At 42.5% G+C, this 18,725-nt stretch overlaps 1 protein-coding gene across 1 annotated transcript in view; it reads right to left on the minus strand.

Moving 5' to 3' along the window:
• Positions 1-18,725, minus strand: part of LOC124593674 (coiled-coil domain-containing protein 174) — a 61,969-nt gene that overhangs the window by 19,648 nt on the left and 23,596 nt on the right. Inside the window, exons 4-5 of the mRNA XM_047131967.1 lie at positions 15,695-15,954; positions 7,337-7,576 (exon numbers count right to left, since the gene is read on the minus strand). Coding sequence (XP_046987923.1) covers positions 7,337-7,576; positions 15,695-15,954 — 500 coding nt within the window. The remainder of the gene's footprint in view (positions 1-7,336; positions 7,577-15,694; positions 15,955-18,725) is intronic.

Raw genomic sequence — 18,725 nt, forward strand, 5'->3', positions numbered from 1 at the left:
CAACTCAACCAATTACTAAAGATAACAGAAGTATTCAGCAATGATATAAATATGGCTTTTGGAACAGACAAATGTAAGAAAAATAGCATAGTCAAGGGAAAACATACTAAACAAGAAGATTACATATTGGATAACCACAGCGACTGCATAGAAGCGATGGAAAAAACAGATGCCTATAAATATCTAGGATACAGACAAAAAATAGGAATAGATAATACAAATATTAAAGAAGAACTAAAAGAAAAATATAGACAAAGACTAAAAAAAATACTGAAAACAGAATTGACAGTAAGAAACAAGACAAAAGCTATAAATACTTATGCTATACCAATATTGACCTACTCATTTGGAGTAGTGAAATGGAGTAACACAGACCTAGAAGCACTCAATACACTTACACGATTACAATGCCACAAATATAGAATACATCACATACATTCAGTAACTGAAAGATTCACATTAAGCAGAAAGGAAGGAGGAAGGGGATTTATCGACATAAAAAACCTACATTATGGACAGGTAGACAATTTAAGAAAATTCTTTATAGAACGAGCAGAAACTAGCAAAATACACAAAGCAATCACTCATATAAATACATCGGCTACACCACTGCAATTTCATAACCACTTCTACAACCCTTTAGATCACATAACATCAACAGATACGAAGAAAGTAAATTGGAAAAAGAAAACACTACATGGCAAGGAAAACACTACATGGCAAGCACCCGTATCATCTAACACAGCCACACATTGATCAAGACGCATCCAACACACAGCTAAGAAAAGGCAATATATACAGTGAGACGGAAGGATTCATGATTGCAATACAGGATCAAACAATAAACACCAGATATTACAGCAAGCATATTATTAAAGATCCCAATACCACAACAGATAAATGCAGACTTTGCAAACAACAAATAGAAACAGTAGATCACATCACAAGTGGATGTACAATACTAGCAAATACAGAATACCCCAGAAGACATGACAATGTAGCAAAAATAATACATCAACAGCTTGCCTTACAACATAAACTTATAAAACAACATGTTCCCACATACAAGTATGCACCACAAAATGTACTGGAGAACGATGAATACAAATTATACTGGAACAGAACCATTATAACAGATAAAACAACACCACATAACAAACCTGACATCATACTCACCAATAAAAAGAAGAAATTAACACAACTAATCGAAATATCCATACCCAATACAACAAATATACAAAAGAAAACAGGAGAAAAAAATGAAAAATACATCCAACTGGCTGAGGAAGTCAAGGACATGTGGCATCAGGATAAAGTTGACATTATACCAATTATACTATCAACTACAGGAGTCATACCACACAATATCCACCAGTACATCAATGCAATGCAGCTACATCCAAACTTATATATACAACTACAGAAATCTGTAATTATTGACACTTGTTCAATTACCCGAAAGTTCCTAAATGCAATGTAACATATACCGTACAGTTAAAAGGAAGTCACGCTTGATCAAGGTCCGCGTCACCTTCCATTTTTAACCAGACATAACGTCTGAGACAAGAAAGAAATAGAAATAATAATAATAATAATAATAATAATAATAATACAGTATAAGAATTTACATCATTTTATAAGTTTCAATCATGGGTAAGAAAAGGGGAGGAAGGTGCTGACCATGACCTATTAGCAGCAGGAGTCATCTTGGAATTCGTCTCGTGGAGAACATATCCTTCACTTTTGACACACAATATGATATAGTGTTTCACAGCAAAATGGTTTCTTTCACCTCCATCTGCTCACAAAGGTCATTTTTTCCCTATTTTTTCTGCTAATATGATGACTTGGATAAGCCTGAAGCACTTACAGATCACTGTTGGTACTGTCATTTTTGGCACAATGTGAAAATTACGGAGATTGTATTTCAACTGCTTATGCGCTCATTCAGTGTTATTTTGGAGACATGAAGGGGAGGCAAAGCATTCATTTTAAGAAAGTATCCAGTTTCTAAAATTTATTAAAATCATCTTGTTATTTTGTGGGTGTTCTAAATAGTGCAAAAAGCACATGCTGCAATTTAATCACTGATCTGTTTTGTATGGATATTTTGCAGCAAAAGAGTCTTGCATTTTCTGTTTCAATATTTTCCTACAAACATAATCCACTCATTTTATTATAAATCATCTAAACACTCCTAAGGCATTTATTTTAATGCACAGAAAGCAAGAAATTCTAATTTGACAATCAAAATGAATATAAAAAGGTTGGCTTGGTGAATAAAAGAAGGATGGCTTGGTCTGCTTACCAACTACATTTAAAATTGTGCTGAAGAAGAAGAAAATAATATTCAAGTTTTGGGATACACATATACTCTTTCTGAAGTCAGTTTCCCATTCTCATAACATACTTATGAATAAACATACACTAAATTTGTTTCATCTTGACTTTGTGCAGTTGTTTTAGTTCACAAAAATTATTTTGTCAGAGCCAAAGAATTTGTATTCCTTTAACAATTTTAAAAGACAATCGTTTCTATTATAAAACTTCTAACAGTTGTATGAGGAACTGCGACACTGTATATTAATGTTAGTATTTGACAATTCCCAGTTATGGTTTTTGGTCTTGGAATATTTGTTAATAGTGCAATACAGCATGAAGTGAACCTCCCTCATACACTTTAAAGCACATCCAAAGCAACACATACATTTTCTGGACTATCAATGTAACTGTTTTTACCAACAATTTTCTCAGTATTACAGAGTGAAACATTACTTCCCATTCTGTGGCATCATGCAAAACCATGCTCTCATCTGTGGTCACAATCAATTTACCCCCTCAGCAATGTGAAGCATGTGAGACATATGTGACGTTCTTATCCACCGATCTGATCGGGAACATTTACTGATGGACCCAGTTTAATTCCATGCACTGCCATACAAATACTATCAGCCTAAATAAGGGTGGCCAGTCTCACTTTAACCGACGAGATAGGTTAAAATTGTAAAATTTAAAATTTCCTGGTGAATTATATGTTTGAAGAGGTTTCAGGATTTCAGCCAGACATCATAATCTTGACTCCATGATATTTCGATTGGACACCTGCCAGTCATCTTCAGGCAAGTCATTGAAGACTGGCAATGACTTTCTCCACTCTGCCCTATATAGTGCACTGACAATAATGCCATGCATGCATCAGAGTCATGGTGACATATGGACCACACCACGTGGTGGCAGAGCCCTTGCTGGTGGAACTGCGAAGATCAGCTGTCATTGGTACTGTTGCTCACTGCAGCAATTGGAGTATTCTGGCATCTTTGTCTGGAGCAAATCTTGGAGATGATGGAATTCCACGCATTATCCAGCTGGTAGCCGCTGTCATAGTTCATTAGATTTTCCACAATGTTTATTTCAATGGATTCTTTCATAATGGAGTCCTAATAAGATGTTGTTGTGACCAAAATTAATGTTTTGTCATAGTTACTGAATGTCCATTGGCCGTACAATGTTCTGCAACTGCAGACTTTCTGGGTTGCAAAAGGTGAGTGGAATGTTTATGTTCTGTGCAGCGTTCTTCCACTGTGTATGTTCTTTGTCCCATATAAGCTTTACCACACTGGCAAGGTATTTTGTAAATTTCCACCATCCACAATAACAAATTATCCTTCACTGATCCCAGCAGGTTAGAAATCTTAGATGGTGATGAAAGTGATTTTCCGTCCTGCATCCAAGATTTCAGACTTGCTGGGATCAGCAAAGGATGATTTGTTATTGTGGATGGTGGACTTTACAAAATACCTTGCCAGTCCTATACAGAACAAACAACATGCACAGTGGAAGAACGCTGCACCGAACATAAACATTACACTCACCTTTTGCAACAGAGAAAGCCTGCAATTGCGGTCCTTTGTATCTCCAATGGACACTCACTGGAGTATGACAAAACATTAATTTTCACTACAGTAACATTTTTTTGGAACTCCATTATAAAAGAATCTGTTCAAATATGCATCGTGGAAAATCTAATGAATCATGACAGCGGCTACCAGCTGGATAATGTTTGGAATCCTGTCATCTCCAAGACATTCTCTAGATGAAGACGTCAGAATACTCCGATGGCTGTGGCGATTGGCAATGCTGAATACAGCTGATCTTCACAGTTCCACCAGCAAGGGCCCTCTTCCCAGGTGATGTGGTCCTTCTGTCACTGTGACTCTGACGCATGCGCGGAAATACTCTCAGCACGCTACATAGAATGGAGCAGAGAATGTCTTCATCAGTCTTCAGTGGCTCACTTGAAGACGAATGGCAGGTGTCCAGTAGAAATATTGTGGAGTGATATTTATGACGACCGGCTACAATCCCGAAATCTCTTCGGACAGGGTTAAAATTGCCATTACTCATATACCACTAATACTTGCCCTGTAGCAATCCAACTACCTTCAAAACATGCACCACAAAGAGCCACAGTGCCATCTCAAACAGCTTTTTTTTTCTCCTTTCTCTCATCATCAGTAATTTCCCCCATAAACAAAACACAGTAACAATCTAAAGTCAAAAACGATGAGTACACACACAAGAACTCTATACTTAAAATTTCTAATGGAATGAAATGGAATTTGTTACCTTCTAATAAACCTCACCAAGGCCACCTCATTTGTTAAATGATGCTTCCAGTTGGCTAACGGCTTCACACTCCACTCTGCAGCCTCTTCCAACAAAGTATGTGTACGCTCACTAAACAGGAACACTGGTTGTGTCCCACGCCTGCACATGGGAACACACTTGCGACTCTCAAAGCCATTGCTCTGAGAAAACAACTTCAGTGATTGCTAACTACCAACTTCAGAAACACACTCCGCAACACAACCTCAATTTCATGAACCCCACATTGGTTGCCAGTGGACTTCTGATTCCATGAGCTTCAAAACTGCTCCAGGAAATTATAACAACATTCGGGCCTTAGGCCAGTCAGACCCAAGAACAGAATTCAAATATTTCCACTGGCCGTTTCCTGTTTCCACAAACAGAGCTAAGAAAATCGCTGCTTCCTGCTACGGCTGTTAAACCTTATTTCCTGAAATATTGGCCATCCTGTTGAAATCACTTGCCTTTGAAAACAATACTGTCAGCTCCCATCACTATTTAGTAGGAGTAAAGGGGAACCAGACCATTATCCATAGCAGTGGTTCCCAACCTTTGTGAAACCATTACCCCTGAATGAGATCAGACAAAATCCAGTAACTAATTAAACATTAACTGGAAAAAATTAACACTCCTATTTTTGAAATGACAAATAAATTATAACACTTCATTAATGTCTGAAAAACTGAAACTCACATGTTTTCTATGTTTTTCAGTAAACCGAAGTACAGTGAGTCAATGGGGTGTTTGGTTCTGCTAATTTATAACCATCCTTTTTTTTTATATTTGGTTTGGTGTCCTCCACTGAACATCAAAGATGTTATACCAAGTTTGTTCAGTTCTTTATTTTTATTTTCAGTGTTATTGTAACCGAAAGTATACTTTTATGCCTGTAAGTCATGGTGAATTAAATTGGTATTCTTAAGAGTTCTTCCAATAATAATATCTACTAAATACAGAGTGATTGCTAAATCAAGGCTAATTCTGTTCTACAAAAATATAGTGTGTTGACTCTGCAAGGATCAACATTCACTAATTGAAAATATTCATTCAGCTATGGAAACTGGTCTTAGAACCCAGGCTAGTCATCCAAATCTGGAAAAACAGTTACTATTAGATTTTGTTACTGATGGCAATTGATTACTATTTTGTTACTGATGGCAATTGATTACTATTGCCAGACAGACAGTAAAATAAATTTAAAAAAAGAATAGTAAAGCTGATCTTCAGTGCTGTTGGTAAACTGAATAAATTTTCAAAATGAATCTTTTAATGTATATGAATGCATTAATGTTAAATGAAGTTCCTCAGAAGTGGGATAGAAGTAACAAGAAGAGGTAGGAAGAAGAATGAAAGGGTAAGGGAAACTGAAAGAAGAACCCTTGTAGAGTAGGATAGAAATATCAAAGCTAAGATGGTATGGGCACTTAACTACACAGAAAACAAGAGGGTTCCCAGGAAGATAAATGAAATGGAGATGAAAAGATAACTACCAAGAAGACGTCTGAAAGATATGGAGGAGTGTGTTGAAGAAAAGAGGTGAGGACTGAACCGTAATGGGAAAATTACGGGCTTATGTTACAGACTCAGTTTGGGGCTGAGAACTGTTCAAGATGATGGTGATGATAATGATGATGATGATGAATGTGTATGAAACTGAACATTAATGAATATTTCTTATTAATGGTTTTGAGTCATGACAGTGGGACATGATCTTTCAAAGTGAAGATCATTCAAAATTTGAGTACAGTTCCTCCACTAATGGAGAAAAGCATGTTCAAAATTACTGGGAGAGACAGGAAAATGCACAAATGGATTACAGAACAGATTAGAATGGGACACATAACTACGATAGTGGTGAAAGGAAGTGTAAGTGGGCTGGACAGTGACCAGGAATATGGATGGTAGGCGGCCAAAGTAAGTTCTTCTCTGGATTCCGAGAAATGAGAAAATACTGAGAAGACAAAATCATTTATGGTAGGCAGATGACACTACCAGATACGCTGGAGCAACAATAACTTGTGTCACAAATGATCGCAATGTGTGGAAATATCTAGGGAAGGCTTGTATCCTGCAGTAGATATAAAATAGTTCATGATGATGATGCACTAAAGTTTAGAGCCTAATGAAATTTTGGTAACAAAGATTATTTTTAACAATTTAAAATGACCACTAAATCTTCATCTAACCCATTTTGCTCTTACCAATCAGAAATTTTCATTTTATGCGTCAGGAGGCAATTACATGGAGGTTATGAACCACTGAGCTACAGGTTGGAGAATAGCCCTGTCCTCTGGAATCCAGTGTTGGTCTTCACAAAAGCAACTGTCTCAGCCAACTGGCACAGCTAGGAAACGCTATGTTACGAACGAAATAGTAAAATTAACTCAGGATTTTAAAAAAAGTGTGGTGGCATTAATTATCACTCGATTTTTACCTAAGAGAAAGAAAGCAGTTTGCAAAACCTGGTAACCTGTTACAGGAACATGAATAGGCCTGGCACATCAAAACAAAATGGCAAGCATTCCTGGTGGTATAAATTTCTGTCACAGTAATTTATATGTGTGAGAAAAATAATATGAATGCAGTAAAATCTTCATTACATGTGCTGGTGCAGAAACATTTATTAATCTAAAACACCGCAGTAAATACAGTTTGAATCTCCTTTTGGGGGTTAAATATTCCAAATTACCTGCTGCTGTACCATTCTGTTGTTCTCCTCCAACAGCAGCCTGCAGCAACTTCAGCATCCTCTTCTTAGCAGCATCCACACGTGCTGCACTCTGTGTCAGTGCTTGTGTGGCCTTCTGCTTGGCAACTTGCTGCAATGCCTTAGTCTCTTGCCTCAGGCGCTCCAGTGCTGCCTGCTGTGTCGCACGTGCCCTTTCGTCAGTTGAGAATGCGTAGTATCCGACACCGTGTGCTCTGGCCTCTGCAGAACAGAGTAGAGTTACTCAATATTTACTCACATTTGCCAGAAGATTTGTAGCAGAACTTCAATGAGGAGAAAATACGTTGTTGTAATACGTGCATACATGGTGATGGAAAAGCAGTTAGTTATCTTGGTAACAAAATACGAGTGAATCCAACTGTCAGAATATGCTGCTGGAAGCAGGTGTTGGTTGGTTGGTTTGGGGGATTAAAGGGACCAGACTGCCATGGTCATCGGTCCCTTCTTCCAAAGACAAAGAACACCCACAGAGAATAAAAACAAGGAACAGAAGAGATCACAGACGATACAGAACAAGAGATACTGAGACAAAGACAAGACAAAACAAACTAAAACCACACAGAGTGTGACGGTGGTTGGCCGACCATAGACATAAAAAAGGAAAGGCCAACCACTTAGAAACACATTAAAAAATCAGTGTAAAACCATAGGCCAAAGGCCAGAATCAACACAAACAATAAAATAAAACAGAAACACTCAGAGTAAATGATAAAATCCCCCTGCTCGAATAAAACGTAAAACTAAGTCAGCCATAGTGGAGTCGTCTGTTAAAAGGGCAGGGAGCGTAGCAGGCAGTGCAAATGTCTGCCTGACCACAGCTAAAAGGGGGCAGGCCAGCAAAGTGTGGGCCACTGTCAAAGCTGCCCCACAGCGACATAGAGGAGGGTCCTCCCGGCGCAGTAAATAACTGTGTGTCAGCCGGGAGTGGCCAATGCGGAGCCGGCAAAGAACTACTGAGTCCCTGCGAGTGGCTCGCAGGGATGACCGCCACACAGCCGTCGTCTCCTTGACAGCACGGAGTTTATTGCGCATTGGCAGTTCGCGCCATTCATCGTCCCATAGCGCCAAGATTTTGCGGCGGAAGACTGCCCGCAAATCAGTCTCTGGGAGGCCAACATCCAGAGATGGCTTACTGGTGGCCTCTTTCGCCAGGCGGTCAACATGTTCGTTACCCGGGAGACCGACATGACCGGGGGTCCACACAAAGACCACAGAGCGGCCGCAACAGGCGAGAGTATGCAGAGACTCGTGGATAGCCATCACCAAACGAGAACGAGCGAAACACTGGTCGAGAGCTCGTAAACCGCTCAGGGAATCGCTACAGATAATGAAGGACTCACCTGAGCAGGAGCGGATATACTCTAGGGCACGAAAGATGGCGACCAGTTCAGCAGTGTAAACGCTGCAGCCATCCGGCAAGGAACGTTCTTCGGAAAGGTCCCCTAGAGTGAGTGCATATCCGACACGACCAGCAACCATCGAACCGTCAGTGTAAACAACACCAGAGCCCTGATACGTGGCCAGGATGGAATAAAAGCGGCGGCGGAAGGCCTTTGGAGGGACTGAGTCCTTAGGACCCTGTGCCAAGTCGAGCCGAAGGCGAGGGCGACGAACACACCATGGGGGTGTATGCAAAGTAGCCCGGAAAGGAGGTGGAACAGTGAAACCCTGGAGCCCAGAGAGAAGCTCTTTGACGCGGACCGCTATTGTACAACCAGACCGGGGCCGACGTTCTGGCATACGGACGACCGACCGCGGGAACAGGAGGCGATAGTTTGGATGCCCGGGCGAGCTTAGAACATGGGCAGCATAAGCGGCCAGCAAACGTTGGCGTCGGAACCGCAGTGGAGGTACACCTGCCTCCACTAGTACGCTGTCCACAGGGCTGGTGCGGAAAGCATCAGTGGCAAGGCGTATCCCGCTGTGGAGAATCGGGTCCAGCACCCGTAACGCAGATGGGGATGCTGAGCCATAAGCCAGGCTCCCATAATCCAGACGGGACTGGATTAACGCCTGGTAGAGCCGCAACAGTGTAGAGCGGTCGGCGCCCCAGCGGGTGTTGCTCAAGCATCTCAGAGCGTTTAGATGCCGCCAACACGTCTGTTTCAGCTGCCGGATACGAGGCAGCCAAGTCAACCGGGCATTGAAAACCACCCCCAAAAACCTGTGGGTCTCCACCACAGCAAGGAGTTCGTCGGCAAGATAAAGCCGCGGCTCAGGATGGACTGTTCGGCGCCGGCAGAAATGCATAACGCAGGTCTTGGCTGAAGAAAACTGAAACCCATGCGCTACAGCCCAAGACTGCGCCTTACGAATAGCGCCCTGTAGCTGACGTTCAACAGCTGCAATGCCAGTAGAGCTGTAATAAAGGCAGAAGTCGTCAGCATACAGGGAAGCGGAGACAGAATTTCCCACGGCCGCAGCAAGCCCGTTAATGGCTATTAAAAACAGACAGACACTTAAAACAGAGCCCTGTGGCACACCGTTCTCCTGGACGTGGGAGGAACTATACGAGGCCGCGACTTGCACGCGGAAGGTACGACACGACAGAAAATTGCGGATAAAAATCGGCAGAGGACCCCGAAGACCCCATCCATGAAGCGTAGAAAGAATGTGATGACTCCATGTCGTATCGTACGCCTTCCGCATGTCGAAAAAGACAGCGACCAGGTGCTGACGGCGGGCAAAAGCAGTACGGATGGCCGACTCCAGACTCACCAGATTGTCGGTGGCGGAGCGGCCTTTACGGAACCCACCCTGAGACGGAGCCAGAAGGCCCCGAGACTCCAGTACCCAATGCAAGCGCCGGCTCACCATCCGTTCAAGCAACTTACAAAGAACGTTGGTGAGGCTAATGGGACGGTAGCTGTCCACCTCCAGAGGGGTCTTCCCAGGTTTCAAAACGGGGATGACAATGCCTTCCCGCCATTGCGACGGAAACTCCCCCTCGACCCAAAGACGGTTGTAAAGATCGAGAAGGCGCCGCTGGCAGTCCACTGAAAGGTGTTTCAGCATCTGACAGTGGATGCCATCTGGCAAAGGAGCGGTATCAGGGCAAGCAGCTAGGGCACTGCGAAATTCCCACTCACTGAATGGAGCATTGTAAGATTCTGGGTGGTTGGTGCGAAACGAAAGGCTCCGACGTTCCAGCCGCTCTTTAATGGAGCGGAAGGCCTGGGGGTAATTCGCAGAAGCGGAACTCATAGCAAAATGCTCTGCTAAGCGATTTGCAATGACGTCGGAGTCGGTACAAACGGCTCCATTCAGTGAGAGCGCAGGGACGCTGGCAGGGGTCCGATAGCCGTAGACGCGTCGAATCTTGGCCCAGACCTGCGAGGGAGTGACATGGAGGCCAATGGTGGACACATACCGCTCCCAGCACTCCTTCTTGCCTTGGCGGATAAGGAGGCGGGCCCGCGCACGCAGCCGTTTGAAGGCGATAAGGTGGGCTAAGGAGGGATGTCGCTTGTGACGCTGGAGCGCCCGCCGGCGATCTTTAATCGCTTCAGCGATCTCAGGCGACCACCAAGGCACAGCCTTCCGCCGAGCGGACCCAGAAGAACGGGGAATGGCAGATTCGGCGGCAGTAACGATGCCGGTGGTGACAGATTGAACCACCTCATCAATGTCATCAGTAGAGAGAGGCTCAAAAGCGGCAGTGGAGGAGAACAAATCCCAGTCAGCCTTATTCATAGCCCATCTGCTAGGGTGCCCAGAAGAGTGATGCTGTGGTAGTGACAAAAAGAGCGGAAAGTGGTCACTACCACACAGGTCGTCATGCACACTCCATTGGACAGACGGTAAGAGGCTAGGGCTACAGATGGAAAGGTCAATGGCGGAGTAGGTGCCACGCACCACACTGAAGTGTGTGAAGGCGCCATCATTTAACAGCGAGAGATCGAGCTGTGACAACAAATGTTCAACGATGGCGCCTCGACCTGTGGCCACTGACCCACCCCACAGAGGGTTATGGGCGTTGAAGTCGCCCAATAGCAAGAAAGGCGGCGGCAATTGGGCGACCAGTGCAGCCAGGACATGCTGCGAGACATCACCATCCGGTGGAATGTAAAGACTGCAGACGGTAATAGCCTGTGGCGTCCATACGCGTACAGCGACAGCCTCTAAAGGCGTCTGGAGAGGGACAGACTCGCTGTGCAGAGTGTGAAGGACATACATGCAGACGCCACCAGACACCCTTTCATAAGCTGCTCGGTTCTTGTAATAACCCCGATAGCCACGGAGGGCGGGGGTTCGCATCGCTGGAAACCAAGTTTCCTGGAGAGCAATGCAGAAGAAAGGGCGAAGGCTGAGAAGTTGGCGGAGCTCAGCTAAATGGTGGAAAAAACCGCCGCAGTTCCACTGGAGGATGGTATTGTCCATGGCTGAGAAAGGCGTGAAAGGACTGGGAAGGCAATTTACGCCGCTTGTTCACTCACTGCCACCGATTCAGTACCCGTACGAGAGGCATCCATGGCGTCTGAGGGACCAGCGAGATCAAGGTCCTCGGCGGACGCTAGAATCTCGACTTCATCCTCAGACGCAGAGCGCGAAAGGTGCGGTGGGGTTGGTGCCACCGCAAGTTCTTTGGCCTTAGAGGTCTTTCTCTTGGACTTCTCTCACTGAACCTTGGGTTTCACCGGCTGGGAAGGCTTCACCGATTCAGTCTCCGGGACAGAGGAGGATCGTGAAGCCCTACGCCCGGCCGCTGGTGAGGACTTATGCCACTGGTGGCCGTCATCCTTCCCGCTGGTGGAACCCTGGGAAGGGAGGGTCCCAAGGGAACTCTTACGGGCGAGAGTAGTCGAAGAAGTGAGACGCTTCTCCGGCTGAGAAGCGGGGACGGACGTCCTCGACGGGTGGGAGGAGGTCGCTCCTGAGGTAGGTGGTGCAGGAGCAACCTGTTGGGTAGAGCCCCCCACGGGCAAGGGGGCAGGAGGAGTCTTACTGCTTATCGAGCTGGCTGGAAGTCTCGAAACTGATGGAGCTAGCACAGTTGTTGTAGCAGCTGCATAAGAAGATGTCATTCTCACAGGATGGAGTCTGTCATATTTCCGTTTGGCCTCAGTATAGGTCAGCCGGTCCAGGGTCTTATATTCCATGATTTTGCGCTCTTTCTGAAAGACTTTGCAGTCAGGCGAGCAAGGTGAATGGTGCTCCCCGCAGTTGACGCAGATGGGAGGCGGAGCACATGGAGTATCGGGATGAGATGGGCGTCCGCGACATGTGAGGCTGGAAGTGCAGCGGGAAGACATATGGCCGAACTTCCAGCACTTGAAGCACCGCATCGGGGGAGGGATATAGGGCTTGACGTCACATCGGTAGACCATCACCTTGACCTTTTCCGGTAACGTATCACCCTCGAAGGCCAAGATGAAGGCACCGGTAGCAACCTGACTGTCCCTCGGACCCCGATGAACGCGCCGGACGAAATGAACACCTCTACGTTCTAAGTTGGCGCGCAGCTCGTCATCAGACTGCAAAAGGCGATCCCTATGGAAAATAACACCCTGGACCATATTTAAACTCTTATGTGGTGTAATAGAAACGTTAACATCCCCCAACTTGTCACAAGCAAGTAACCTGCGGGACTGGGCGGAGGATGCCGTTTGTATCAGTACTGACCCAGAGCGCATTTTAGACAAGCCCTCCACCTCCCCAAACTTGTCCTCTAAATGCTCGACGAAGAACTGAGGCTTTGTGGAGAGAAAAGACTCCCCATCAGCTCTCGTGCAAACTAAGAATCGGGGCGAATAACTGTTACCTCCATCCTGAGACTTACACTCTTCCCACGGCGTGGCCAGGGAGGGGAACGTTTTCGGATCGTACTTCTGAGCATTAAATTGAGCCCGAGAACGCTTAGAGACTGCTGGCGGCTGGCCGCCAGCGAGAGATGATGTACCACGCTTCATTGCGGGTCATCCGCCCTGATGCCACCTACTCCGACCAAGGGCCCTCCCCACGGGCGCCACCCAGCCACAGCAATAGCCACCTGGCAGGATGGCCATTGCTGGGAGTCCTGATGCCCCAGGGAGATGGGCATCTACTCCTTGGCATACGTGGGGAGTGAACGGCGCAGGCATCAGTAGAGCGATCCCTGTGTTGTCAGGGGGCTACAACCAAGAGGGTACATGGCGGCCCCACCACAACGGACTGGCTACCGTGCTGGATGTTAGGTGACATGTGGTCCATGGGCGTCGTCAGTGCAGAAAATGGCCCTGCACAGTGCTTGGCAGAAAGTGCACGCAGGGGCGCATCGATGCCCAAGAGATGGAGAGCGGGCAAGACTGCAGTGCAACGACGAATAAGATGGCGAAAGATATCAAACACAACACGGACACAATACACCAAGTAAGGCGCCCTTCCCCAATCGGCTCGCTCTTCGGAAAAATTTTGAGATATGGAGGTCAAACCCGACAGGGGACCATCACATAAGGCCGAAACGTTTGAGACTCCTTTTAGTCGCCTCTTACGACAGGCAGGAATACCGCGGGCCTATTCTAACCCCCGAACCCGCAGGGGGGGGGGGGGGGGGGAAGCAGGTGTGTATTTGAGCTGAAAATGATCAACATTATGGTAAAAAATGCTCACATGTCAAAAAGAACTGTTTAACATTTTGACTGGCCTGTCTAAATAAAGAAAACTGCTCACACAGGCCATACTAAGTGGTTCATATAGTTTTATTACTTATTTTCGTTTAGTTCATCTGCATCATCAAAATGTTAAATAATAATTTTGAAAGAAAAATTAGAGCTGCAAATTAAACATAACTAGCACATTACATAAATCACTCGTGTCAATGAGATTAAGCAGTCTCCAGTAGGTGTATTTCAAACTGTGTTCAGCAATTCAGTCCATCTATACAGCACATGATTAGCAGTTTTTTAGTGTTGACTATATGTAGTTCGCTGGTATCTATCATTATCTGTGATTAATTTTCCTCATAAAATGGCTAGTAACAACAAAAATCTTAAGGAAGAGATGGGCATGCCCAAATTAGAACAGGATGTGTTTATGAATAAATTTTACAGCGATGGAGGTTTTCACAGTCCTCTACAAATTATGAAAATATATGTAAATAATGCACATCTGTAAGGTCACAAATTAATATTGCTGATATTGTGTTCTTTCCAACCTGACAATGACCTTGAATCTTTGCATTTTAATATTGTAATGTATTTATGATAATCATGCTTTACTGTATGTATGGATGTATAGTTTTTTTATTTATTTTACATTAAGTTCATGGGAATAATGACAATGGAGAACTGTCTTTTGTATTTGATGTGAATCTTTGCCATGATGGACAATGCAACCTTTTAGCTGATAGCCAATGACTATGAGAAGATGGCAGCTCCTTATTCAAGATACAAGTTTTCCGAAAGAGACAGTTCATGATGACAGTAATATGTTTAATGTTGGCTAAGCCTCTGACTGTGTAATATGAAATTCTACTGTAATAAAAGTATTTATAGTGAGATAGGAATTAAATATATTGTACAAAGTAGAAGTCAGATTTGACTGACAGAGTGACAGTTCTACATTTCTCTGAAGAGAAAATAAAATGGGAGCAGAGTACATTGAGTTGTGTGCATCTTATTCTGGTGTTTTAATCATTCAGGATTTGTTAGATCACACATAAATGAAAAAGTTATCTGGAAGGAAAGGATTGCCAAAAAACACCATTCCAATAAAAAGGGAAATAATGTTTGTAATTAAAATAAATCTGAAAAACAAATCTAACTATAGTTATGAACATACATTCCATTGAGTAAGAAGGGAATTGAGTATCTCTGATCTAGGTGAATTAATTTTCACAAGTTTTTGAATTTGAGTTTCTACTCACATTTTGAAACAAAATATTTAATTTATTTATGACTGAGAGCTGTGCATTAGCGGATAGATGGAGATTTGGGTGAGACATGTCGTTTTCAATGGAATAACCCTGGGATTTATCTCACACAATTTAGGATAACAGTGGAAAATAAAACAATGTATGACCATATGGGGATCTGAACCACTGTCCTGAATGTGAGTCCAGTGTGCCATTGAGTATGGCACCCGCTTCAGTAGAGGAAGCACAATTACAACTACACTTATGTCATATCAAATGCATTTATGAACATAACTAATCAATTAACTTACATCCAGCTAGCACTGACAGAATGATTCATTACCTTAAGAGATTACAGAAAACAGTTGTTGGTAATTTTCAGAGAAATAATTCAAAATATGTTCACATAAAGATATACAGTACATAACTCAGGCCTCATAACATGCCTGTTTATCACTATTACTATCCTATCTGAGAGAGATACACACCATTGAAGAAGACATCCTGGTAGTGGATGTTCTGTTTTTCTTTCAACTGTTTCTCTTGCTCTTCCCACACTTCATGAAGCTTCTGAAGAAATTCAGGCCGCTCACTAATTTGATCTGTTAGCAGCGCATCTGGAGGATGAACGTCTTGGCTGGGCTCCTTAGACAAAGTCCTCTGGAATTCAATATCTATTTTCTTCATCCTCTCTAAATCTTCTTTCAAGCATTTTCGAGTACGCCCTAGGAAGTCAACATACTCCACCCTACAAATCAGATACAAATGTCAGTGATGTTCCAACGAATTGTAAGTGTTAAAAGCCATATATTTTCACAACTGAGCAAAAATGATGATGTTAACATGACTATGGAGGAAAATAAGAACTAAAGGAGGCACTATTCTTATGACAAAGTTAAATCTCAATGATGATTCAGGATTGCTGCCAGTCGCCAATTGCTGTTAAGCATGATATTTTATCTGCCAACAGCCAGACATCTTTAGGTGAATTATGACAAAATCTTTGACAAATTACTAGAAAAAGACCAGTGGGCACAAAATGAAATATTGCATTTGACAGTGAGCAACAACTGAGCAACTGGCTGCACTCTCAGAGCATCACTGAATATTCAGTATCTCTAGAAAACATCAACATTCACAAGGTTAAACTTGTCTGTTGCAGTCTCTCTCTGGCACAATAAAATCATGTATCCTATGCAGAGACAGAACACTTGACAAGAAGTATTTCGATTTCCTCCTGCTCCTATTTTGTTCTCTTCTTCTTCTCATGGAGAATAAATGAAAAAGATTTTTATGATAAATGGAGCTGAGAGGGTATGAGATTTCCCATGATTTTAGCAGTAATAATTCTGATTAAAATTAGTGGACTGATCAGAAACTTCCATACTGTAATACCACATAAATGAATAAATGTGACAAATTTTGCATTAGTGGGAAGAGGGATAATATCATCTTCTCAGGAATTAAAGTTATCTCTATTAGGAATCAGTTTTCTTTAGGTTATGTTCTGTTGTTGTGTGAAGTACTACTTTTGGGCTTTGTGTGGTGCTGAGTTTAGTTGAGTTGCACCTGATGTCATTACAAGTGCAACAAAGAGACATCCACACCGTACACTGCCCCACAGAATATCAGCAACCCGAACATCTGACAAACAATAATGTCAATGTCATAGATGTTTTTGTAATGTTCATTTTGATGACTAATATGTTATATTCGGTACAAGTAAGTCACTGTATGCTAAGAGAAGTTCAAATCGTGCTTTCATTCTCAAGTTGTTGGATTACTCCTTTAGTCGAGTTGCTAATTACTGTAATGAGAAACTAAGGAGAATACAATGTGAGGCTGTTGACTTTTACTGAGTGCGAAGTGTTTGACAGACACAGAATCTCACAGAGCCAACAACATAGCCCATAACACAGCTCCTCTGTACAAAGGCAGAAAAATAGTAAATGTTCAATTTAAGATTATTAAAAAGTAATGTAAAAATCCTAATTAAATGCAAAAAATGACAATTTACAAATTTTGTTGGGAATTCTATTTACAAGAGCTAAATAAGTAAGGAAAACTTAATAAGTGATTCGAAGGAAAATTTTCATCCAAATTTTCATAGCTAAACGAAGAGAAATGGACAAATGAGGTATCAAATTGACCTGCAAGAGGTCTAGTTTCTAAAAATAATTAATTGTTTAATTGCTTAAATGTAATTAAGATATTTAAGAAAAACTTAGTTACCATGATTTCTTTCAAGTATTTAAGTCTTTTGTTGAAAAACTAGATCTCACACAGTTTAACTTGATACCCCATTTTTCCATAACAGACTCTTTGCCTGCCTTGAAAATTTGGACAAATATCCATACTGTAATTTCTCGCGCGTCTTGTATTCACCACACCTAAAACATTTGAGCAGTGAAAATATTAAGTGGCAGATGAAGCCTCATTTACCCGCCACACCATTAATATGGCTTTCTGGTCGAAAGTTAAAACTGTGTGTCAATAAAAACCATGTTTCAGTAGTGAATCTTCACTGGAGCACATGGAGGTTGTGTGCTGAACAGCACATATTCCACATATATGAGATGCTATTAAGATACTTGGTGGTGTCACAACTTTATAATACAGTTCATTTTCTGTTGCATTACTGTTCTGATCTGTTCATTCTTTCATTTTTTCTTCCTCTCTCCTTGGCTCTTATGACACTTGTCCTTTCAAGCAGCCCACTAGATACGATTAGTGTCAGCTGTTCTCATAGCATAGATGTCATGCACGGGACTGCTCATCCTTTGGTTTTTTGTCCTTACTAACATCCAATGTCCGGCGACATTGGCTCTGGCAGATTACTTGAATTTGCATGTGCAACGACCTGATTGGCCAATGTCAAGGCTGATTATCTCAGAAATGGTGTATTGAGTTTTTTTCTTAAAAATTATTTCACAGTGCAGCCTACTCTGCCACACCCTTTTTTCAGACTGTTTCTGACCAGCCTGTATAAAATTATTCTTGTGCAACCTGAAAATTTTAAATAATATCTATATAGTGTTCATTGTAAACTGTTTCTGCATAAAGTTCAAACATCAATAGTTTTGATCCAATCAAATTTTGTTGAGCATGATTAACATGTATTTCTCTGAGGAAACTGAAATTCTTCTCTATGGTTGCATTAAACACAACTGAATGAAGGTTTGTAGCATTGCAAATCAGAAACTGTAGTCAACAGAATGGATACACAAGGATTCTCTGATATCAAAAGAAGTCAGGCATTAAGGGGCAGCTGGAACTTCTAAAAAATAACATTTATGTGACAGTAAACATGCTGGATGATTATATAATACTTCCTGATGTCATGAGTACAAAAAGTCACTACGTGAACAATCAATCAAAGTAAGCAAAATGATAAAAGTTGTAGGGTTCTAAAAGAGAAAAAGGATAGCCTCTAACCACTGATGTTTGTTCATATGCCACAATGACAGTTCCCTATACACTAGTGTGTTAGTTACTGGTATAAAAAGTAATTTCAGAGTA

This window comes from Schistocerca americana, chromosome 2 (genome assembly GCF_021461395.2).
Source record: "Schistocerca americana isolate TAMUIC-IGC-003095 chromosome 2, iqSchAmer2.1, whole genome shotgun sequence".
NCBI classification, from domain to species: domain Eukaryota; kingdom Metazoa; phylum Arthropoda; class Insecta; order Orthoptera; family Acrididae; genus Schistocerca; species Schistocerca americana.